Source organism: Mobula birostris, chromosome 22 (genome assembly GCF_030028105.1).
Source record: "Mobula birostris isolate sMobBir1 chromosome 22, sMobBir1.hap1, whole genome shotgun sequence".
In the NCBI taxonomy this organism is placed as follows: domain Eukaryota; kingdom Metazoa; phylum Chordata; class Chondrichthyes; order Myliobatiformes; family Myliobatidae; genus Mobula; species Mobula birostris.
The window spans coordinates 24538008-24564575 of NC_092391.1; the positions used below are offsets into that span (position 1 = coordinate 24538008).

General features: G+C 39.8%; 1 protein-coding gene across 2 annotated transcripts in view; it reads left to right on the plus strand.

The window, feature by feature from the left end:
- Positions 1–1228: 1228 nt before the first annotated feature.
- Positions 1229–26568, plus strand: part of abl1 (c-abl oncogene 1, non-receptor tyrosine kinase) — a 157212-nt gene continuing 131872 nt past the window's right edge. Inside the window, exons 1-2 of one of the 2 annotated variants that reach the window (XM_072240330.1) lie at positions 1229–1404; positions 1761–1904. In XM_072240330.1, the coding sequence (XP_072096431.1) occupies positions 1772–1904 (133 nt within the window). In that variant the 5' untranslated portion in view covers positions 1229–1404; positions 1761–1771. The remainder of the gene's footprint in view (positions 1405–1760; positions 1905–26568) is intronic. The other variant, XM_072240331.1, reaches the window with a different exon arrangement.

Below are 26568 nucleotides of genomic sequence, written 5' to 3' on the forward strand. Positions count from 1 at the left end.
GGGGCATCATGCATGTGTCACCATGCTTCCAATGCCAACAGAGCATGCCCACAACCCACCATCTCTTAGTAACCCGTATATTTTCAGAACGTGGGAGGAAACTGGAGTACCTGGATGAAATTGCCTCTCAGCCTTTGCCTTGTTGATCTCTCCAAAGAAGGAAGCAAAATAAATAAAGAGTGAATGAAGCACTAGAAGATTTCATCAATAATTACTGATGCAAAGCACAAACCACAACACCACAAAAACCACATTCTCATCCCGGTCTTTAAAAAAAATGTAGGAAGTGATAATCTATTGTGATTAATTGCTGACCTGATTCGAATCCTGAGCATACCATCAGATAAATAATTTTTTTTTTTTTGCAACAGGAAATATCCAGTTCTATAAACCACAGAGTTGGCAGGGAGAAAGGTTAAAGCCTTCGGCAACTATTGGTCTTAAATCTAAACCACATATAACTGCCATTCATTTACTGAATAAACCTCTGTAATTGCAAATTTTTAATGGAACAACTGAATGTCAAGCTGAATGTGGAGATTTCCTAGAATGACCCAAAAGAAGTAAATACTTCAATTACATAGAGAGATTGGAGAATACCATGTGGCTGCAAAGAAATTTGATGGTGATCAATCTGTGTATAATGGGTTAGAAAATAACTTCCTGATGGTATTGACGAGGGTTAATACGTTTGTATTTAAAAGCCAGAACTTTAAGATAATTGGTTTTTAAAAAAAAGACAGAAATGACAAATAACGTGCTGCATGATAGGGTAATGGTATCACAGAAATGTATTTAAAAATTTAGTGATTTTTATTGTACCAACTTTCTCCTTCACCGTTCCCAGAACAAATTCTTCACCGGGACTATCCTAATAAATCTCTCACTCCCTGTAATGGGTATAGGACTCTCACTGGGGATTAATCTGCGATTTAAAGCTCTATCTTTCTCTTTATGAATCTAATGATCTCATGTGCTTTTAACTCTTAACAGCATCTCACGTCCTATTACTATCAAATATTTATGAACCTACATCCACAACAGAAATGGCAGTTTACAAAGTTATAAACTTACTATATGTCCTTTCCTTCGGAATTTAATATGAAAAACACAAGAAAACGTGGATCAGTTGAAACCCAGCCCTTGACAACTGGCGGTCCCCAAGCGTGGTGGTGTGTGCGTGATGACGCCACGGGCATTGCGTGGCCTCGTTTTGGGCGCAGTTTACCCTAAACATGGCGGGTGTTTCTGGCTGAGTTTGGACACGGAGTGGGGGCGGCTTTCATCTCAGGAAAGTTTTTTTCCTCCAGCCATTCCACTCACCCCTGTCTCACCGAGATGTGAGAAAAGAAATATGAGTGAAGAGGAGCCGATGGGAACGGAGTCGGCACAAAATACTGCCCCGTAAGGGAATTTAAAGGGTTCTCAATAACCCTCCCCTCTGAGCTTGGAACTTTGACCCCCCATTCTGTGACCCTCTCTGCTCATAGGCTTTATCCCGTGACCCTTCTCTTTGTACCCACGTTAGTGAATCACCTTGACCCCTAATTTATGATTTCTATCTGCACTTCATCCTTTGACACCCAACCTGTGAGCTCACTATTCCCCCTTACCCCACCACCCATACCACTACCTGAATCCTCAGCTTCCAACTTTGTTCCTATTGTGGGCGGCTGATCCTATCCTTTTCTGCTCCTATCTCCTACTTATCCAACTCGCTCTCAGTTTTAAATGTTTTTTTTTATTATTTGGACCTGGAGTCAGTTAATATATGGGGCAACAACCAGGCAAAGTTCTTGCGGACCAAAAGAGGCCGACTCTGACTGCCCTGCAGTTTATCAAAGGAGGGAAGAGAGAAACAGCCAAACATGGAGCTCAACATTTCAATGTATTTGTGGAGCACGGTAAGGAGAAACCTCATGATTAGAGAAATGGTTGTTGGTGGCAGCCCTGTCCTTTCAACAGCCAAACAAACCAGGTCAAAAGTGTGTGATCAGTTATTATCTAGGGTTGAAACCGAAATCAAACCAAATTATGATTGTAAAATTCTTAACTGTATTGAGAATTGTTTTATGGGGACAGGATTAAGTTATGTCTGAGAACTGGAGGTCACTGATTATTGTCAATGTGCAAATTCTGTGTTCACTTGCAGAATTCATTAAAAAGCTGCTTTGGTAGCTGTAATAGGGATTCTATTCAACTTTTTATCATTTAAGAATGGATGCCGCTGATTACCACTGACTCGGTATTTGCATCAAATCATTATTCCATTTGTATTTCTATATGCAGTGTTAATGTAATAAGTTGTTTAAACGGGGAAAGTAAGGGTATCTAAGTTATAGTACTTGAACTTCATCCCAAGTAAAGTTGCTTAGCCTTATTTACTCAGTTGCTTTATTTGCTACATTTGTATGTATTACTCTTTTAAAAAAATAAGCAGCCTGAAACTCCAGCTTTAATAAAAAAAAGTTTACATTTTTGCAACCTCATTCACACCTCAGTGTATTCCAACACATTTTACACTCCATGAGTACTCAAATGAAGTTTTGACAAAATGTGATGTAATAAATGTTTTGGTCAATTTCTACAAAAATGCTAAGAAAACATTGGCATGGCATAGACCACGTTTTTTTTATAATTATGTTGTTGAGGATAATTTAAAGTGTAGGACGAGGATAGTTGCGCTTACAGTCAAAACAGGTGTTTTAATTAGAAGATGGCATACTCAAGGAGTACTAAAACCTGGCTGAGAGCAAGAACTTTTATTATTCGTTATATCTTCATTGAAAAATAAACTTTGGAAGGAAATCTTCAGTTTAAAAGGTTCTTTAAATTCCAATTAACCCATAATTGACCCATAGCTCACTCAGTGGTCTTTGCAAAATAAAGAATTTCAAGTGGAGGAATTGACTGTCTGGCCCAGTAATCTATGCTGGTACTGTTTAGCATTTTTGTTATTTTATGCTATCGCTGATTTTTTTCTTTTTACCTAATCTCACTCTGTCTTAAAATGATGTTTACCACCACTACTAGTGGTGTTCCTAGTTCCAAGTTATAACTTCTTTGGTAATGAACTTTCTTCTAAATTGCATATTGAATTGATTGATAGTTCTCTTGCATGTGGCCTCTGGTTTTACCTCGCATGCAAATAGAAGCATTTTTTTCTCAATCTGCTCTATCAAATCCTTTCATTATCTTTCATTATCTTTCATTATCGGGGTAGCCATTTAAACATTCTGCAGAAACTTCATTTAGTGATGCACATGATTACGTATATCACTGGCACGATGATGAAAATGATTTAGAATCTAGAGTGAAACAACAACCTACTTGGAGACTTGAAATGATCAGCATCAGGGTATCCCTGTTCTGTCAAAAATTGTGAGAGGGTTCCTGTACTGGAAAAGGAATGCTTTATTTCAGCTTTGTGACTTTCTCATCAGATTCTGGAAGGCAGATGGAACTAATGACAACTTTACTTTTAAGTGATATTTATAACAAGAAGATGCAAGAAGAACAGAAACGTGATAGCTCAGAGATGCAGAATTTGGCAATTAAATTCAGAATCAGGTTTATTGTTGCTGCTGTATGTTGTGAAATTTGGTTTTGCAGCAGGATAGTACAAGATATAAATTTGCTATTAAATAAAAGTGCAAAATATGAATAAGGAGATAATGTTCATGGGCTGTTCAGATTTCTGATGGCAGAGGGGAAGAAACTCCTTAAAACATTGTGTGGGTATTCAGGCTCCTGTACCTCGTGCCTTGGCTGGTGAGGGTCTTTAATGATGGATGCCACCGCCTTAATTTACCGCCTCTTGAAGATGTTCTTGATGGTGGGGTAGTTGTGTCCATTGACCCCTTAATGAGTCCGGGTGTATGTTGCCCCGATCTCCCCTTCCTGGCGTGCGTTGCCCCGATCTCCCCTTCCTGACGTGCGTTGCCCCGATCTCCCCTTCCTGGCGTGCGTTGCCCCGATCTCCCCTTCCTGGCGTGCGTTGCCCCGATCTCCCCTTCCTGGCGTGCGTTGCCCCGATCTCCCCTTCCTGGCGTGCGTTGCCCCGATCTCCCCTTCCTGGCGTGCGTTGCCCCGATCTCCCCTTCCTGGCGTGCGTTGCCCCGATCTCCCCTTCCTGGCGTGCGTTCCCCTGATCTCCCCTTCCTGAAGATTGAGCAGTGAATATCCAGACAAAGTACTGACATTATGGACATGGATTTTTAAATCAATGCATATTTGTTTTGGAAAAACACACAAAATGCTGGAGGAACACAGCAAATCAGGAAGCATCTATGAGGGGACAAACAGTTGATGCTCTGGCCTGAGACTTTCCGTTTGTTTAGGGTACCTGATTAGCTCAATTCCTAATAAGCAGGAGGTTGTCATCTTTCAAGTTGTTGAAACTTGAAGTTCATTATTTTAAAAGTTGCATGGATCCTTAAGCGGCACATTCCATGAACTTGCATAAGAAGAGGGCAGCACAGTGGCATGGCATAGCAGGGATTGCTAATGTCCCATAACTTCATCGACTCCAGTTCAGTCCTAAACTCTTACTACTGTCAGTGTGGATTTTCTATGTTCCCCCTATGACCAGACAGGTTTACTCCCTCCTACTTGATGCTCTGGTTAATTCCTGCATTCAAGGATATTCTGATGAATTGTATTGTAATTTTTTCCTAGTTGGCAGAATTGAGTTGGGAGGGTAGTGGCAGTATTGATGAGTGATGTGAGAGCAATGGATAAAAGGGAAGTGAGAATGGATTGATGTGGTTTTCCTAGGAGCTGACGTAGACTAGATGAGTAGAATGTCCTTGTGTCACAAGCACACATGAGAAAATATTGCTTGTGGTCATGCATGGATATCAGAATGGAGAATATTGCTGGTGTGGAAATGGCTCTAAAAGAATTGTGTAGTCTTACAGCTGATTGGCCACTGTATGTGTAAGAGCATTGTATTGCAGAATTAACTGGTTTTAAGTGCATGGAATTCTATTTGCCAGAGGTATTTTGTTTTCTAGACTTCAGTGAATTAGAGAAATTTGTTTTGGGATATGTGAATCTTTTGAACAGTTGAATTCTAAAGAAATTCTGCATGCTTGTAAGCAATTAACTATTCCTACAAAATACTAAATAATTTTAATTGCTCTTCCCTTCAAGTCTTTTGTTGAGAAGGGAGCGTGTTAATGATTTGGATGACAGAATTGATTGCTTTGTAGTAAAGTTTGCTGATGGTACAAAGTTAGGTGGTGATACAGGGAGTCTGCAGAAACACTTCGGCAGCTTAGGAGAATGGGCAAAGAAGTGGCAGATGGAATACAGTGCAGGGAAGCGTGTGGTCATGGACTTGAGTAGAGGGAGTAAAAGGGTAGACTATTCTCTAAATGGGAGGAATTTCAGAAAACAGAGGTGCAAAGGCACTTGGGAGTCCTCTTGCAGGATTCCTTAAAGGTTTATTTGCAGGTTGAGTCAGTGGTTCAAAACGTTCAAAGGTTAATTTTATTGTCAAAGTATGCAAGTACAGTACAATTCTGATATTTGTCTTCTCTAGTTAGCCATGAAATACAGAAATACAATAACATCAAATTTCCCACCCTTCCCCGCAGGAAAAAAGATGACAACAGCAATCCCTGACCACCCCCTGCAACTTGCCAATTGGCCACAAAAAAGAAAACACTGAAAAACTGAAAGAAACCAATATAAAGTACAGTTCAATAAACACAGATCTCATTAGCAACTTTTTTTGCTTCTATACAAGGAGAGTGGTCGCGCAAACTCTGTCCTTCTGTAAAGAGTGACGACCAACTTGGGTCTGAACACCACTGATCCGGCTGCTGACCATCTCGGTGGCCTCCATTGGGAGCCATTGCTGACCCCCTCCACATTCACCTCAATGCTCCAATATTCCTTGCTGCTTCAGAATGGAGTCTTTCATGACCCCGCGCCTCGTCTCTGGTCTTTTTCATGGGTCAACTTGTGTTCTTGGTCCTTTTTGGGTCCCCGTCTCTAATCTCCACCAGGGAGCTCTCTAAACACAGCATAGCACTGGATCCTTTGACCGAGTTCCAAACTGTATGTCACAGGCTCCAACAGTTTTATAACATAAACAAGACAAAAAGAACAAGCAGAAGGCTTAGAAAAAGAAATAATTGGAGAGGAGGGCAAATACAATGTTAGCATTCATTTTGAGAGAAATAGAATATGAAAACAAAGATGTAATGCTGAAGCTTTATAAGGCATTGTTCAAACCGTACTTGGAGTATTGTTAGCAGTTTTGGCCCCTTATCTAAAATGGCATGTGCCGGAATTGGGAGAGGGTCCAGAGAAGATTCACGATGATGATCCCAGGAATGAAGGGGTTAACGTACGAGGAGCATTTGTGGCTCTGAATCTGTACGTGCTGAAGTTCAGAAGAATGATAGGGGATCTCATCGAATATTGAAGGCCTAGACAGTGGATGTGGAGAGGATGTTTCCTATGGCGGAGGAGTCCCAGACAAAGGCACACCCTCAGAATACACAGATGTCCCTTGTATAGCAACCTTCTACAGATCAATCTTTGTAATTCATTGCCACAGACAGCTGTGGAGGCCAAGGCATTGGGGATATTTAAAGCGGATGTTGATAGGTTTTTGATTGGTAAGCATGTCAGATGTTACAGGGAGAATGTAGGAGAATACAGTTGAGAGGGATAATATATCAGTCATGATGAAATGGTGGAGCAGACTTGATGAGCTGTTTGGCCTAATTCTGCTCCTGTTTCTTATGGTCTTAAAGTATGATGCGACACAACTGACCTGTTTATATTTTTGAGTTGATAAACTGCTACAAAGCAAAACTGTGATTTACAGAATGATGCTTCTTATAAAGACTGCTTCACAGTTAAACTTGAATCAGTGAAAATTGGATACTGAGTTTTTTTTTAAAAAAGTTTGATTTTAAATGTACTTAAAACACTTGTTAAATCTTTTTGCAAATCTTAAAAACATTTTTGCTTCTATTTTCCGAGGAGGCTGAAGAGAGCTAGTCCTTGCATCAGTACTCACCTTCTGCAGATGCACAGTTGAGAGCATTCGAACATGTTGCACCACTGTGTGGTATGGAAACTGCACTGCAGTTCTATGACAGGTAGTTAAAACTGCCCAAAGCAGCACTGGCACTAGTCGACCCACCATCAAAGACGTATGTACAGAAAGGTGGTAGAAAAAGGACAGCAATATCATGAGATATTCTACCTGCCCTGCTCATGGACTGTTTGTCCCACTTCCATCTGGGAAGAGACTATGCAGCATCCATGCCTGGACCACAACTCAAAAAAACAGCTACCTCCCCCAAGCTGTCAGGCTGATCAACACCTTCACCTGTTTAAACCCACCCCCCCACCACCACCACCACTGCCTACACATCACCTAGCATCATTTTATGTACATACAATCATACAATCAGTCTATGTATGTAACAGTTACTTGTACATTGTGTTCTATAGGATTGCTTTATATTTATATTTATTGTGTACTTCTTTTGTGTCCTTTACGCTTATTGTGTTTAATGCCGCAGCGAATCTGGAGTAACAATAATCTTCTTCTCCTTTACACTGGTGTACTGAAGAATGACAATAAACAATCTTGAATAGTCAGCAGGTCAGGTAGTATCTGTGGAGAACGAAAGATATTTTCGATCAATGATGGAGAGAAAGTGAGGTATTGCAGTACAAGGTTATCTTCATGTATCACTCAAATATTTAAATTGTAATAACTTGTCCAGTATATTCCAGACTTTCTGAAGGAAACAACTTTGGAAGGATTCTATTATAGTTGTAAATTTATTTAGGATTACTATTCAAATAGTTAATTGTTTCACTTTCACACTTGAGAACCTCTGGGTGCTAAAGGGATGTTTTCAATCATTCTTAATTTAATTCACTTACCCTAATTTCTTAAACATATTTGTGTACTGGTATAGAACAACTGTTCCATTATTACTTTCACTATTGGTATTTTATCCATTCTAAATCCTTGATTGACCAAGACATAGCCACAAGCATGTTTCATGCAGTGTTTATCATAGCTGTTTGTCTTTTCAGGTATCCTAAACTGAAAACAAGGTTGTTTATTTAAACATTGATATCTTGCCAACAATCATTTTCAAACAACAGAAATAAAATACTGCACTTGTAATTTTGTGTTCTACTTTTCAATATTATAATGGCTGATTTATGCTGGCCTTAATTCCTTGTGTGCCACTAATCCATAGCGCTCAATTGTTTGATCTTTGAAATAATTTTTCCATCTCCATCCCAAATATATCTAATATTTGGCTTCTATCACCCAAACTAAACTGATTAAAATTATCAAGTTCAAAACATATGAGGATGATGTGGTAAAGATCTTAGAGTGTGAAAGCACTTCATAAGTTAGAGGTAGAGGCATCTCTTCCAGTTTTGGAGAATTCAAAATTTTTATCGACTAAAATAATCAGCATTTAAATGTTCTGGATTTGAGTCCACGTCATTAAAACTGTAAATTTTCATTTGTCTGAAAGATCAAAATAGGAGTGTATGCAGTTACTGTAGTATGAGCAGCTTTGTGAATTAAACAAAGTTCCTTACAGGCACTGCTTTCTTTCACTAAAAGCTATTTTTTGTTCCATCTCCATTTTTTGACTACTTGATGATCTTGTAGATTTTTAACAGGCATTCTAGACATTCTCTCCCACCCACTCACCACAAGCACTTTTTTATGCAAGTGATAAGCAGCAGACCAGTTCCAAAGTATGTGCATTACATTTGCCAGGTCTCATTTCTCTGTGTACAAAATACTGTGTTTTTCTTGAATATATCAGCTGAATGACAAGATACTTCAGTTAATGTGGAAAACTTAAGTTAATATTGTTAACTTTTATGTTAACATTTATGTTAAGGGAGAAATTGTTGTGACTATAGTTCATAGAATTATGCAGCCCAAAGGAGATTATTTGGTATATTTTGCCTATATTTGGCCACTGAGAGCATTATCCGTTTTGTATCTCCCAGTATTTTCCTAATACTCTGCAGCTTTTGCCCAACTGATCAGTATCCCTATGGGATATTAATGGTTGTTCAATGTTGTTTGAACATCTTCTTGCAGTAAAGATTCTTATTAATCCATGTATATTGGTTTGAAATGAAAGAAGTTTTGTTTCACAATAAAGATGTTTGCAGTGAGCTTTGCCAACAGAGGGGAGTTATTTCGAAACGTCAAACTTGTGCTGCTCATCAACTTGTGGTATTTTGTGTTTAAGTTGCAATTCTAATCCTGACTTGCAGCCATTTTAGAAGAGTTTACTAGCAGTGGCTCCACGATAATCAGGAGGTCATTCAGCCAGAAGCACAATCCTGTTGGGTCTTAATCACTCTCATAGTTCACTGTACCCCAGCAGCTTGTGTCTCTCACATGTCCCTCAACTCCCTTCTGATTCCTCTACAATTTAACTGCAATAAAGATTAATCTAGTCGATTAACTAACAAACATGTCTTTGGAGTGTGGGAGGAAAATGGAGTACCTGAAGGGAGAAAAACATGGTCTTGGTGAGAAAATGCATGCATTACACCACACACACACACACACACACACACACACACACACACACACACACACACACACACACACACACACACACACACACACACCCCCACACACACCCACACACCAGTTTCTACTCCAGGTCACTGTGCCATTCAGAATGTGCTTGCATTTGCTGGTTGGGTGGACTCAGTTCTCTGGATCTTGGATCAGAAGATGAAAAAAAAATTACAACCGATTACCATCAAATAGAGGGAAAAGGGGAAGTTTGTTTTTACTCCATGCTCCAATGTATTGTGGTTACACTTTCACCTTTGCAATCCCTCTTTTTCATTTCTTTCCTGTTCCCTTGCACTGTGTTATAAACACACTGTTGTAAGTATTTGTCAGTATGCACTGTCGAGAATGTTGGCAGGTTAGAGAAAGGAAAGGTAGTGAAACAGGATGTTATAATTGATTAGTCATTTAGATGAGTTTTGTGGTTGTATTCAGGAAATGTAACATCAAATTTATCCACAGGATATGCTTATGGTTTTGTGGTGTTTTAACACACCACCTTACAGTGATGCCTCATATCTGTGAATTTCTAATTGAACATAAGCCTGACAAAAGCTGAATTATGTGCCATTGGGCTTGGAGCAGTCCTTATACGAAGTTCAGAATAACTGTTGCAGGAGGCATTTTCAAAGGACAGAATTTTCCTTCCTCTACTATTTATGCTACCTTTACCTGCATCTCCTCCATTTCCTGGACATCCAAATGCTCACCCCATCTTCCCACTGTCTTAACAGGGATTGAGTTCCTCTTGTTCTCACCTATTGCCCCATGAGCCCCTGCATCCAAAACCTCATTCTACCATCTTCAACAGAGTCCTACCACTGAACAGATATTTACCCCACTCTCTGCTTTCCAAAGGGGTCACTCCCCCTGTGATTTCCTTGTACATTCATCCCCCTCTACCCATCTCCCTCCGGCATATAGCTTTGCAAGTGACAAAAATGCTATATGTCCTATTTACCTCCTTCCTTGCCTCTATTCAGGGCCCCAAACATTCTTTCCAGGTGAAGCAACACTTCACCTGCGAATCTGTTGGGGTTGTCTATTGTAGCCATTGCTCCCAATGTAACTGCTTCTATATTGGTGAGACTCGACGTAAATTGTGGTCCACTTTGTCGAGCATCTCCACTCCATCTGCCAGAAGTGGAATTTTCTGGTGGCTAACCATTTTCATTGATGTCCCCATTCCCGTTCTGACATGGCCTCCTTGTGTGCCACAGAGAGGCCATCCTTGGGGTAGAGAAGCAACACCTTATATTCCGTCTAAGTAGCCTCCAACCTGATGGCATGGACATCAATTTCTCCTTCCAGTTTAAAAAAAATCCCTTCCCTTTCTCTCCCCTCTACTTCTACTTTCCACTTTGGCCTCTTGCCTCTTTTCCTCACCTTCCCCTGTTGCCCCTCCTTCTTCCCTTTCTTCCATGATCTACTCTGCTGTCCTATCAGATTCTTCTTTCTCGAGCCCTTTACCTTTCCCACCCACCTGGCCTCACCTATCACCTTCTAGCTATCCTCCTTTCCCTTCCCCCCCCCATTCCCCCACTTTTTTATTCTGGCATCTTCCCCCTTCCTTTCCCATCCTGAAGAAGGGACTCAGCTGGAAAGCTGATTGTTTATTCATTTCCATAGATGTTGCTTGACCTGCTGAGTTCCTCCAGCATTTTGTGTGTGTCACCCTACTACTTCCTCTTTTCCAATGTTCTCCCCTCCCTCGTGTTAAAATCCTTGGTGTCCCAGTAAAGTCCTACCTCTCCAAGCAGTATCACTAAAGCAATTGGCCAATGACTAGATAAATTGCTTTTTGTGGTTACTTGTAGCTTGCAAATTGACCGCTGCATTTCATAATTATACAATGCTGGTTTGAATAATACTGAGAGTCAGCAGGATTTTACTAAAATGTAGCTATTACTTTTTTGCTTACATATGGTGAATAGAACTGGTTGACCTTTAGTCTAGATAAATTTGCATAGCTGGTGACATCATTTGGACGGAACTTCATTTTTTGGTTCAGTGACCACCTTTAAGGGGTAGTGACAACACTTACTTTCCCCTTATGAGAACTGTAGTCCCGTACAAGTAAATAGATGCAGGAAGTGAAAATCCTTTGTTCACTTCAAGAATTTCATAATGCAAAAGACATTTATCTATATAACAGCATGGAATATTTTGGATGTTTTTCTGTTTGCATGTCCAAGTACACTGCCTAGGTACCATTTTTGTTTTTAATTGTATTAACTGCTTTGCCTTTTTATCTTGGTATAGATTAGATTAGATTCAACTTTATTGTCATTGTTTCGAGTACAGATATATAGCCTTGTGCTGTCATTATCATAGAGCACTACAACACAGAAATGGGCCCTTTGGTCCATCTAGTCTGTGCTGAACTGTTGTTCTGCCTAGTCACATTGACCTGGACGTCGTCCTCTGTAGCCCTCTCATCCATGTAGTTATTGAAGCTTATCTTAAAAGTTGAAATGCAACCTGAGAATCCTTAACTTCTTCTTGCAGCTTGTCCCACACTTGCACTATCCTATGAGTGAAGAAATTCTATCTCATGTTCCCCTTAAATATTTCACCTTTCACCCTTAACCTATAAATCTATCTATAGTTTCACAAAACCTCAGTGGAAAATGCCTGCATGCATTAACTCTATATATTCTCTTCATAATTTTGCATACCCATATCATAGCTCCTCATTTTCCTACACTCCAGGGAATTTGACCTTTCCCTATAACTCAGGTCCTCAAGTCCTGGCAGTCCTTGTAAATTTTCTCTGTATTCTTTCAACCTTATTGATATCCTTCCTCGAGGTAGATGACCAGAACCACACACGATACTCCAAATTTAGCAGCATCTTGTACAACTTCAACATAACATCCCAACTCCTGTACTCAGTACTTTGCTTTATGAAGCCAATGTGCCAAAAGCTCACTTTATGACCCTAACCACCTGTGTTTCCACTTTCAAGGAATTATGGATCTGTACTCCCAGATCTCTCTGTTCTAGTGTACTCCTCAGTGCCCTACTTTTCACTATACAAGTCCCACCCTTTTTTGTCCTCCCAAAGTGCAACACCTCACACTTGTTTGCCTTAAATGCCATCTGCCATTATTTCTTTTTAGCCTCCCTGGGAGGGAAGTATCACTGGTACAGTCATCCCCAACATGAGAAAGTCTGCAGATGCTGGAAATCCAAAGCAATACATGCAAAACGCTGGACGAACTCAGCAGGTCAGGCAGCACTTATGAAAAGAATAAATAGTCCAGGCTTTTTGTAGGAAGTGTACCTCTGCATTTATCCAGGGCTTCTGGTTAGGCCATGAGCTTACTGTTCTTGAGGTACCAATATCGTTCACACATTTACTGATGTAGCTGGTGACTGATCAGGCATATTCCTTGAGGTTTTTATCTTCTCCATGTGTTCCAACCTTCTTGGATATCTGAAGCATAGAGATTGCCTTGTTAGCCCATACAGTGTTGGTCCTCTTGACTGCTTTGACCATTTTCAGCAGCGGTCACTATGCTGGGATTAACATTATGGAGATGTGTTCAGAGAGGCCAAAATAAGGGCATAGGATGGCTTTGCGTTTGTTTGTATAAACATGGTCCAGTCTGTTTAGTTCGTCTGGTGGCTATGATGACGTGTTGGTGGAATTTGGGTAAAATGTCCTGCTGGCTAACATGAGTTAAATCTCCTGCAATTATGAAAAGACTATCCAGATGCTTAAGTCGTATAGAGCTAATGATGCTGTAAAGCTCTCCCAGTGCATCCTTGGTGTTTGCACTTGGGGGGGCGGGGGTATAGACAGTGGTGACGAACGCAACAGTAAATTCCCTGAGTAGGTAATGTGACTGACATTTTAGTTGTAAAATGTTAAATTTCCCCAGAATAGTGACTACAAACTACAGATGGGTTTGTGCAGCAACAATTTAATATACACAAAGTTATCTCCGATACTCTGAACAACTTTTATGCACACTTCAAGGCATGCAGCACAATGGCATCCATGAGAGCTACCTCTCTTCCAGGTGAGCAATCACTGTTTGTAACAGCAGCAGACATGAGAAGGAATCTGCAAGAGTCAACCCCTGTAAGGTGGCTGGGTCAGACGACATCTAAGGCTAAGTACTCAAGGAGCGCACACCAGCTCACTTAGCTCACTTAGCTCACTTGAAATCTTCAACACTTCACCCATCCAGGCTGCTGTCCACTTATGCTTAAAATCAGCCACCATCATCTCTGTACCAGAGAACTCAGCCTTCAGAACGAAACAGCTAGTGCCCATTTGTTCTGAAGCTAATCATCATGAAGTGCTTTGAAAAGCTGGTAATGGCACACATTTCAAAGCTCCATTCCTGCAACATTGGACAGTCACCAATATGCTTACCTTCGGAACAGCTCTACGACAGATGCTATGGTATCTGTCATGCACCCAGCTCTGGCACACCTAGAAAACAAAGATACTGATGTCAGAATGCTGTTTCTGGATTTCAGTTTGACATTTAACCCACTGAGCCTGGTGAACATACACTTACTCCTTGGTCTAAATACACCACTGTGCATCTGGTTGTTGAACTTCCTAACTTTCAGACCTCCGATAGTCAGAATGTACACTGCCCTTCCCTCCCCATCATCCTCAAATCGAGTGCCCCACAGGACTGTCTGCTAAGCCCGTTGTACACTCTGCTCACACATGATTGCACGGTCAAGCACCTGAGTAATCACATTGTAGGGTTCATTGATGATGTGACAGTGGTGGGCTCATTACCAACAACGAGATGGCCTATACAGAGGAGATGGAAGAACTCATGGCCTGGTGCCAGGCAAATAACCTCTTCAATGTCATCAAAACTAAGATGGTTATCGACATCAGGAGAACTCGCATCCCTCTTTACATTGTTGGTACACATTCTGCAGAATGAGGAAAGCTCACCAATGTCTCTACCTTCTGAGGAAGCTGAAGGGAGCTGGACTATCCACATCTATAGTGACATCATTATACAGCTTTGCAGTAGAGAGCATATGCTGCATCATTACATGGTTCAGAAACTGCACTAGGGTGGACAAGAAGACTCAAAAATAGGTCAAAATTGCCCAATGCATCACCAGTACAGCCTATCTGTCATCAAGGTGCCTGGAAAGGACCAACAACATCATGAAAAATCTCACCCACCCTGCTCATGGATTGTTTGTCCCACTTCCATCAGGGAGGAGGCTACATAGGATCCATGCCAGGACACCAGCCTGAAAAACTGTTGCTTTCCCCAAGCTGTAAGGCTGATCAACGCCCCCACCCACTTACCTACTCCTCCACACCACCCCCCTCACCATCACTACTTCATTATTGCCTGTCAGAGTCACCTTATGTATAGACACTCCTGTGTCTAATATCACTTTATGGATATACAATTAATTTATATATTATGTATTTATATTTATTGTGTTCTTTATCTTGTTTTTTTTTATGTTGCGTTGGATCTAGAGTAGCCATTATTTCATTCTCTTTTACACTGTACTGGAAATAACATTAAACAATTTTGAGTGTTGAATCTATTTTTTCAACTGGTTCAGATTCCGCTGTAGGCATTGATAGCCTTCCTTAATATCCATTATGTCCCCAATTTTGGTGTCTTCTGCAAATTTGCTGGTCTGTGGCATAAAAAAAGATGGGGATCCCTTCTTAAACCTATTCTAAAATCAATTTCAAGTTCATTGTCATTCAACCATAACACATGTATACAATTAAATGAAACAATGTTCCTCTGGGACCAAGGTACAAAACACAGAACATGTATCATATACATCACAGAAAATAACTATAAGAATAATATTAACGGTGAATAAAAATGTTATGATATGGTGCATATATGAAATTAACTATACAACAGTATATTACTATTGGCTGTCATAAGTAATGTGTGTTGGGTGTTAGCAGGGTGTTCAATAGTCACAACCTGGGGGAAGAAACTGGTATTAGGAAAGATTGCTCATCTAGGGTTTACTTTGCCAGGAAGGATTGGAAGTTCTCGTATAAAAGAGTGCAAGGTGCTCTATGGGGGGGGGGAGGGGGGGATGAGCTTCTAAAATGGAAGCCCTGCTTCTAGAACTACATTGTGAGTGAAAAACTATGTTTTTGTTATTGCTGATGCTGCAAATCAGAATCAGGTTCATTTTCACTAATGTAAGTTATGAAATTTGTTGTTTTGCAGTATCGTGGAAGACAAAAATTACTGCAAGTTATAAAGTTGCAAGATAGCAGTAACGAAGTATTATTCATGGGCTGTTCATAAATCTGATGGCAGAAGGGAAGGAGCTGTTCTTAAATTGTTGAATGTGATCCGTCAGGCTCCTGTATCTCTTGCTTGATGGTTTTAACAATGAGAGCATGCCCCAGATGATGATGGCCCTTAATGACAGATACCACCTTCTTGAGGCACTGCCTCTTGAGGATGACCTCGATGGTAGGGAGGGCTGTGACCGTGATGGAGCTGGCTGAGGCTGCAGTGCTCTGCAGCCTCTAGGAGCCTCCGTACCATGCAGTGTTGCAACCAGTCAGAATGCTCTCCACGGTACACCTGATGAGGCAGAGCCACTGGTATGCCTTCTTCATAACTACATCAATGTGCTGGGCCCACATTGAGATGTTAACACCCAATCATTGTGACTACAAACACTTCCAATGTATAGGTTCTGAATTAATGGTGGTGAGTGATAAATTTAGCTTAACCTTTTTCATGGTGATTCAGTACACGCAAGTTATCTCAGAATTAGCAGCAGATCCATTTAAAAAATTTATTTTTGGTGGCAGGTATTTTAATGAAAAGGACAGTTGCGTTTATTTGGTAAATTGTTCTGTTTCATCCTTGACCATAGGATCCATATCTAGATCACTCATTTTTGTGCAGTATATCATTTTGCTATGCTTACTAAGAACAAGACTTTATTAAACAAGGCTTTATTACTTACTGTATGAAATGGATTATGACCGACTTGAAATACACAAGTATGGAGGAAGGCTGTAGGAAGTAATCCATTCTGATAACTACAAGGCTGTCACATAACTGGCACACGCAAAGATTATGCTCAAAGATTTGTTCAATTCTGTAAACAAGTTATTTTGTTACTGAGGCAATAACCTGAGTTCTTTCCAACTTTGGTAGTGGCATGTCTCTCTAAGTAATTGCTTAATCAACAATAATGCAATATAAATTCATTCAGTGAGGTTAGAACTACCAGATGTTCATAACATAGAAGGGTGAAACCATTCAGCCCTTTGTGTCCATGACAGCCAAAGAAAAGTATTGTTTGGAATTAACCCAATTCCTGGTCTTTCAGCTGAATCCTTAAGTGTGCCAGTGACATAATTTATTATATAAATTGATTTTTTTCCCATTCTTAATAGATATGGTACATCAAGTTCTTATCCAGGCACTTCTTAAATGCAGGGAGCATTTTGGCCCATAAAGCAGCCCCTTGGAGTTAATGATCTCTTGCTTCTACTCCAGTGTGTGGATGTGATGTAACTGATGAAGGCAGTGTGGAAGCTGCACATGGAACCAAAGATGGGACAGCAAATCATGGTGGAGCAAATCAGTGGCAAGTTTGGAGGTTGTGGTGCTCCTGCCAATATTTGTGCTGGGCTTGGTGTTGAGGACGTGAATGATGTTAACACCGTTTTGGAGCTGACTTGGTGCAGTTAGGGGCCCTAGCTTTGAGGATGTTGGTCAAACAGAAGACATACACTGATATTGATTTGCTTAAGCTGGCATTAAGGATTCGGAGGATCTGTGGAGACATTGTTAGCAATGCTATTGACGAGTAACCACTGTCAATAATCCATGTCCCAGAAGCTTGCAGGAGGGTAAGGATTACTGCTGCCTGGTAAGCCACTCTTTTTGCTGCATTTGAGGTCTTGATTTTCAAACGTTCTTTTCCTCAGATGCCAAAGCCTGTGATCCTGCACAAAAGATGTTGGTGAGTATTACCATTGATATCTGCCTTAAAGTGGTAGGACTGAGAAATGGAAAATGATCCACATTTTTCAGAGTTTTAATCAATTTGATCCTTTTGCACAAGAGTTCCAGACTGCCACATTTTTTTAAAACTCCTCTCCAAGCTTCTTAGCTATTCTATTTATTGCTTTGTATTTATGCCCCCAGTTATGGATCTTTCTGCTCAAAGAATTCTAATTTCATTAGAGTTTGATTACATTTCTTGTCAGTGTTGCTTTTACAGAAACATGGCCTGATCTATCCCCGCCATCCTCCATTCTAAACTTATGCTGCCTGACAACATGTATTGTAAATCTCCTCAGTCTCTCTATTTCTGTTAGATCCATCCCGTAATCTGGTCACTAGGTTTTAATCTTTTAAATTGACCAGTTTGATATCCTTATTCTTGTCAAATTTCTGGTCAGTGAAGAAAAGTAACTTGAATGCTGCCTTTCCTCCTGCTCTGCAATCTGCATGAATTCTTTGGGATGTGCACGTTACTCATTGTACCATTAATTGAGTATCCTTTGCATTGTGCAGTGCTCAAACCATTGCCACATCTTTCTCCAGGCTGAGTTCCATTTGTTAGGTGTCTGCACACCAGTCTAGTCCATTGCTACATTTCTACTTCCTGCAGCTTACCTCCATGCTATTAGCTAGGCATTCAATATCAGTATCCTCTCACCTACAAACTTCTTTATGCTTCAGCATTTAAATCAAACTTTGATTCCTCAATTGACAAGAGACCTGATGTGGAGCATTTGAGGACTCTATTGTAAATGGTCGTCTTATTACTATAATCTTTTCTGCCACACAGAATCAATTTTGGATTCAACTGTATTTTGGGTCTCATATAGTTCTGATTTGGTAGTCAGTTTTTCATAAAAGATCTCCCTTTATTATTAAAATATATTCCTTTTATTGGCTGTCCTTGTTATCCTCAATCATGTTAACCACTCAAACTTAACTCCGTGCTGACTGTCCCCTATTACTCTGTGCCTTTCTAATGATCTTCAATTTCTTTGTTTATTCCTTTCTCAAATTATAGTATGATATTAACAACGGTCCAATCCTCTGAGACCATGCTGGCTGATAGGAAAAAAAATTTCTTGAAATATTTTCTCTCTTGCTTCTTGCTTCTTTATCAGCCTTAGAATTTTTTTTATACATGCCTGACAATTTTTAAAGATACTAAACTTTGTCATATCATCATCTTCTTGATCCCTCATGCTCTCTATCATGTGCAGTATTTAAACTTTTCCCTTCTCATAACATCTGAATCATCTGCCTCCTTTGTAAACAAACTATATTCATATAGAACCATGCATGACATTTGCTTTGATATGCATTAAAAATTATTTCATTGTGTTGATAAGCAGTTTTATGCACTCTTTCCACAATACTCATCCTGCACTCTCCGTACTGTTTTTGACATACTTCATTTTTCTGCTTGTATGCACCTTAATATCCAGGTCTGGAAGAAGTCATGCTTCTTTTTTTCCTTGGAAATGTATTTCCTTCGAAAGTGCCTTGAATCTTTTGACACTGATTCATCTTTCTCATTGTTTCCAGTCCACCTTTGTTAAAACATCTCCACCCATAAAATTGGCCTTGGTTGAGTACACTTAATCATTGTCTGCCTTTGTCCTTTTTTATTACAGTGCTATATATAATTGATCCATGATCACTATCAGTTAAATTCTGTCATTGATGCTCCTTTCACCTTCCCAGTTTCACTACTTTTGTGGACTTATACAGCTTGACAGCTTAAAGTCATTTTAAGAATTAGAGTCAACATGGCAGCAGGCCCTGAATCTACAGTAGGTTATGAAGCATGCATTTGAGGGGATTGCAGTCCTCTGTCTCTATCACAGTTTCCATAACACAAAGCCATGTTATCTGTGTATGTATGAAGAAATGACAGCTTAATTAAAAAAAAATTCTAATACAAAATAGAATTCTCTTATGAAATTTGTATCTCATACCTTTGACTAGTGATTTTTGAATTTTTAAGGGCAAATTTCTGTTACCTACAAGGCCATATTGTGGGGTCACCTGCAAATTCCTTTTATTCACTGTCAGATTTCTCCATTACCAGTTTTATCCGATGTTTCTTTCCGCTGTCTTTCTTGCATCTCTAATTTTGCCTATTTCCTTTCTGATTCTATTCCAAGATTCCCACTACTTGAGCCTTAGGCTTCCTGTTGGGACTAGCAACCTTTCGGCTCCAAGATATTTGTCCCAGCTCTGTGGAATGTGCAGGCTTCAATTCTCCAAGAACTGATTTTGGTGGCTATGGAATCTGAAGCCCTCTTCAGCCTCTCTTCAATTTTACATTCATCTGCACCAAATTCCTGTTTGCTCTTACAAGTACACAGTAGTGATGGATTTTAAATTCTGCTTTTGATCTGTTTCCTGCTCCTTATAACGTCTGCAAGATTTGATCCTCTTCCTGCCTACTTCTACTGATGATCTCTGGCTTTTCATTCTCCCACTTCAGGTTGTTATGTGACCTACCAAAATGTAGTCATGACTGTAGCTGCATAAATCTCCCTCCCCCTTCCTCCTTTCTTCTCTTTAAGAAGTTGAGCACTCACAGTGCCTTGTATTTGCATCAGGCTCCTCTGTTTTGAGGAATTATTGTCTTTGCTGGTACTTGGAATGAGTACTGAGATTTCTACACTTCCTGCCTTGCAGTTTTTGCCTTTTTAATCACTGCCTATATCTCCTCGGCTGAAAGTTCTAAAGTTGCATGTTCTAATTTCTGAAAGGTGATATCAGTGTAGCTCTTGAAGCATAATTTATTGTTGTATTTTTACAACGCTTCTTACAATTTATCTCTGACACACGGAACTTAAATTTAATGTTGTATCCACTGAGTTTCGGGGCTGTCAGGACCAAACTAATTCTTGACTCTATCTATCATGTTTATGGATATTTTTGTTTTGCAGGTTTTGACTTTGTAAATTGTATCTGTTTGTAACTGCTGTAAGTACAACTATGTTTGACGAATGAGAGAAGGCATAGCAGCTTCCGGGTAATATTTTTGTATGAGGCATGAGCAGTGTGGGCATTGTGATGCCCACTCCAGCATTGTTTTGTTTCCTTAAGAGCTGGCTCACAACAAACATCGTAATGCGAGGCGCAAATTCTTGTTTAGAATACTTCACATAACTTGATGGGTTTTGGTTTGCATATGATGAGAACTTGGCTATTTCAATTAGCTTGCTGGACTGGTATGTATACTTCAAGTAGGTACAAAAAAGTGCAGTATTGAGAATGAAACATAATCATACACATTAGCTTTAAGACATGCTACTTTTTGTTCAATTAAGTAGAATTATTTCTTGCTGTGCTTAGAAACTTTTATGAAGTTATGAGGAACCTACATTTGGCCTATAGTTTATTGCTGTTAAAACTGCAAGTATAGGCCTTATTCTTTGTCAATGAATCATAGGACCGGGGCCTTAAGGCCTGTAGGATTTGAAAGTATGGTATAAAATGGCACTTCAAAGCACTGCTGAAGGACAGAACACACTGTTGGGTGCAACTGTTATGTGAAATTTTGGGTCAGGATTCCAGTTCAAAGTTTAATTTATTATCAAAGTATACAATTTGAAATTCTTTTTCTCTGAGTAGCCATGAAACTAAGAAAAGAAAGGCAGCGTGATCATCAACCCCCAAATCCCCCTTCCCCACACCAAAAAACAACTAATAAAACCAGAACCGGCATGTTGACCCCCAAATCCCTCCTCCCTGCACAAAAAAACAAACAAAAACAAAATAGGCACATCAAACCCATCCACCCCCCCAAATCCCTCCTCCCTTCACAAACTAAACGAACAAAAACGGAACAGGTACATCGACCCCAAAATCTACTCTCTCTCCCCTCCACCCCCGGACAAAGAAAAACAAACGGAAACAGGACACGCATATTGATCTAGTTGCCTGTTTAGATGACTGCTAAGGATCATGAGATTTTTTTATAACATAAAAATTAGTAGATCAGATGGTCAGTGGGCCTCTCATCAGTTGGCTAATATTGGAAATTTATCATGCATTGTGGTTGTAGAAGAGACAAGTTTGAACTGTCTCCGATCAAATAGCTTTTGACAACATGTATCCTTTACCCTTGGTGAATTATAAATGTTGACATCCACAACACTAATCATTTTAAGTTATAGACAGATGTGTTATTTATAAATGATATTGCAGCTCTGTGAGGAGTGGCTGATAACTGCAGTGCCTCTTGCCTTAATGCCATTGAGAACCTGTAATTTGCTGGGCAAGAAACCAAAGCATGTTCTAATTATTCTTTTGAATGGGAATGAAAGTTGCATTCACATATTTAAGTGAAATTTTAAATTAATCTGTTGTTTTTTATTTAAAGTGCGCATGCACCAGTCGTGCATGCAGCCTGGTACAGCTGTTCTGAACAGTATCCTTACTTTCTTCTTCTTACTTTTAACTTACCTTATTTTTTGTTTTTTTTTTCACGGTAACACGTCGAAGCTGCACCCTCTCTAACATGCTGGTAGAGAGAGTTTTATCTGGGTTTTTAGCGCTGGAAATAGTTACATCCCGACACGCGGGACAGAAGCATGGTCGCATTGTGTATTCCAGGGACCAGCTGTTTGTGCTAATGCCAGCTGGTTTAGCGAGCAGAGCGGCGGACACCCCTGCTGAAATCTGGAGGAAAACACACACAGGATGCAGAGGGGGATCACAAAGTCAAGGAAAGAGGACCAGGACAAGACAGAGACTTATGGAGAAGAGGAGTTTGGTGGGTAATAAAATGGACGAGTTCATGGCGCTAGCCAGGTGTCAGAGAACATTTCGGGAGTGCAGTGTTAGGTGTTTCACTGGAACAGGGCTGCACGAGGATATATCCGATCAAAACTTCTCCATGGACGGCTTCCAGACTGTTCCGGCTGACCGGACGTGCACTGAGAGCGGTAAATGTAAAGGAGTTGGGTGCTTACTGTTCTGGCTAACAACAGATGGTGCAATCCAGGTCATATTACGATTGAGGAACGTGTTTGTAGACCGGATATTGAACTTTTTACTGTTGGGCTTCGGCCACATTCCACCGAGATACAACACTGGGCGGCACGGGAGGTTGCTCCTGCCTGTGGTCATCGAACTTGCAGCTCCTCCCATGGAGGGTCAGACACCCTGAGCCAATAGACTGGTCCTGGACTTATTTTCCATCTGGCATAGTTTGCATTTTGTTGTTTGATTGTTTGTGGTTTTTGTATTGCTATATTTACGCTCTATTCTTGGTTGGTGCGGCTGTAATGAAACCCAATTTCCCTCGGGATCAATAAAGGATATCTAACTATCTATCTATCTTGATCCAATCTATATCGAGTTCAAAATATACTGGCTATTATACAAGGAGTACTGATGAAAGGCATAGATAGGTCAATGCAGTTCTTCTCTCTCCCCTCCCCCCCCCCCCAGAGTTGGTGAATCAAGGACTAGAGGGCATAGGTTAAAGGTGAGAGGGGGGAGATTTAATAGGAAATCGAGGGTAGTCACTGTATGAAATGAGGGGTTGTTGTGGCAGGTACATTAACAACATTTAACAGGTACCTGAATAGGAAAAGTTCAAAGGGATAAGGACTAAATGTGAACAAATAAACTAGTTTAGATGAGGATCTTGGTCAGCATGTACTAGTTGAGCTGAAAGGCCTGTTCCTATGCTGCATGGCTCTATTTAAAGGAGAGTTTATGCCACTTTCACATTTATGTAGATATGATGACGTGGATATATGAAACAATTGCCACAAGAAATTTATTCGATTAACAACCAAAATCAAATAGGTTTTAATGTTTTTCAAAGGCTGAGAAAGGAAGTGAGGAATTTTGGATTTCTTGTGTTTTGGGTCTTGGCATTTGATGGCGCAGTTCACCATGAGACATAGGAGGAGAATTGGGGCATTGGCTCCATCGAATTTACTCTGTCGTTTGATCATCGTTGATTTATTTACCCCTCAACCCCATTTTTCTGTCTTCTCCCAATAACCAGTGGAAGAGTGATTGAATTCACAGATAATCAAAGAGCCTGGAATATCGGGGTCATAAAACTGAGGAGACCATGGAGACCATCCATGGAGATGAGTATTTCAGCAGCAGATGAGCTGAAGCAGGAGAAGACTGTAGAAGTTTGAAATGGTCATCATAATAAAGATAAAGATCTGTGGTACACTGTTCATCTTGGGTCTGATGTGACATCAGGGTTACTTACAGATAGCTTGTTCAATTTAAACTGATTGCTAGAAAGAGGTATGGCTTTGGAAGATAGATGTTCACTATGGGAATCTGAGATTGTGGTCTCTTCCTAATATTTTGAACTGCTGATTATGTTCAAGTTGTTGGACAAACCATCTAACAGTTTGTGTGGCGGTCAAGAGGTGGTAGTAAGGTTGTGCTGGCTTTTTCAATGTACTTGTACTAATTGATACACTGTTTTCAATGTGAGATAAGTTCTGCTTTCAAACAAGAATCAGCCTGATGTTTTCATCACCAAAAAAAAACTTTTGAGTACTTCTGTACTAAGGATATTTTGGCTGAGTATTTCAGCCTTCTTAAAAGGTACTAAATGCTCATAACGGAATGTACTGTCATAAAAAGCAATGAGTCAACATCCTCTTTGGAATTCGGTCAATTGTTACTTAAGGTTATTAAATGATATTAACTTTTATAGACGATAATGCTGACTGATGAGGTATTGGATTAGACTGACCTGTGCTTTATGATTTACTTAAATGTTGTTTTCCAATGTGGCAATAATCGAGTTAAACAATTTAAGAGCAGTGTGTGAAATCTAAATGATAGAAACATGATAAGTTTGCTTCTGTTCTGTTGGTTAAATCCTTGCGGTCAGAACAATTTGACCAGTTGTGTTTTTTTTGTTTCTGGAATTGCCTTATTAAAGTAACATAACAACCAATTCTTGATAGTCAAATCTTACTGTAATAAATCTATTGAACTCAAAAACAATCTACTGGAAATACTCAACCGGTTAGCCACAACTAAAGAAAGGTCATCAACTGGGAATACTAACTGTTCCTCCCTCCATAGATATTACCCAGTTTAAAGAATTTTCTGTTCTTACCTATGGTACGTTTCGATACATGGGAGGAGGTGGCCATTCAATCTCTAAAACACCCCATTCTGTTGAATTAAAAATAAAATCGTACTTCAATTCTATTTCGCTGCCTTGGTTCCAAATCCAACACCATGATGCTCTTGAAAAATTTTAATTAAGCTATTCTCCCTTAGTGAAACCTTGAGTGCTGCGTACTCAGGGCCCTTAGTACTGTAAGGATCCCACCCATCCATCCAGCATCCTCTTTTGACTTTCTACATCAGGCAGGAGACTGATGCATAAAAGCCAGAAAGGTCAGAATGAGAAACAGTCCCCCCGCCTCCCCCGGCCATTAGGCTTCTGAACTCCCAGCTGCATTGCATTCGAAGTTTCACTATTCCATACCTTATAATATTTAATATTAATGCACTTTAGATTGTTATTTATGTGTAAATTTTAACCTTGCCTTCAAAAGTTATCATGTATTATGTGCGTTATGTGTACGACTGTGCTTTACACTCTGGTTTGAAGAAACGTTGTCTTGTTTCTAATACATGTATGTAGTTAAATGACAGTAAACTTGACTTTCTTGTATGAAAAGCAAAGTAGTAGAATTTGTTGTGGCTTGGTCAGACCGAATGCAAGAAATTTACAGTTAGTTGCAAAGTTGCTACAAAGTTTTCTTTTATGGAAAGCACTTTTGATCAATCGTATTCATGGCTGTGCTGTTGTAAATACAGCTATACTATATACTATATTTGCTGAAACTAATTTGAGGACACTGAACTAGCTCAGAACTTTGGAGTAGCATTTGGTGCAACACTGTTACAGCTCAGGGCATCTAGAGTTTGGAGTTCAATTCTGGTGCTGTTCTCTAGAGGCTCTATACATCCTCCCTGCAGAATGTGTGAGTTTTCCCCGGGTGCTCTGGTTTCTTCCCACTGTCCAAAGATGTACCGGATAGGTTAATTGATCATTGTACATTGCCTCATGATTAGGTTAGAGTTGATCAGGGTTGTGGGTTGCTGAGATGGTATGGCTCAAAGGGCCTATGTCACACTATCGCTGAATAAAATAAACTGACAAAGGGTTTTGAAATTGAAATGTTACTTCCCTTTCCACAGATGTTGCCTGACTAGTGTGTATTTGACTAGTGTTTTTACATTTACTGTTTTGCCTCAGGTTTCCAGCATCTGCAGCATTTCTTCAATTTTCACTATAGGTAATTCATTTGTCTAATAATACTATGATTATAATAGTTTTGGGCTAATGTTACTAGAATTGCTTAATTTATTTTTAATTGTAGATCCAAAAAACACTGCTGCTTGGGTTTTAGCCCTGAAGTCTTGCAATGTAAAACAGGTAAAAGACATAACTATGGAAGTTTCCAATTAACAGAACTGAATGATTTGCTCTAAGAAGAATCATTCTTGTATGCGATGTCTCAGAAAGACAGCATCTGTTATTAAGGACCTCCAGCACCAGGACATGTCCTTTTCTCACTGTTAACCATCAGGTAGGAGGTACAGAAGCCTGAAGGCACACACTCAGTGACTCAGGAGCAGCTTCTTCCCCTCTGCCATCCGATTCCTAAATGGACTTTGAAGCTTTGCACACTACCGCACTTTTTAAAAAATATCTCGTATTTCTGTTTTTGCATGTTTTTTAAATCTATTCAATATACATAATTGATTTACTTTATTATTATTATGTTTTATTTTATTGACTATTTTTTTTCTCTCTCTCTCTGCTAGATTATGTATTGCATTGAACTGCTGCTGCTAAGTTAACAACTTCCACGTCACCTGCCAGTGATAATAAATCTGATTCTGATAAATGCTTGGCTTCTGATATTGGAAAATTAATTTCTTTTG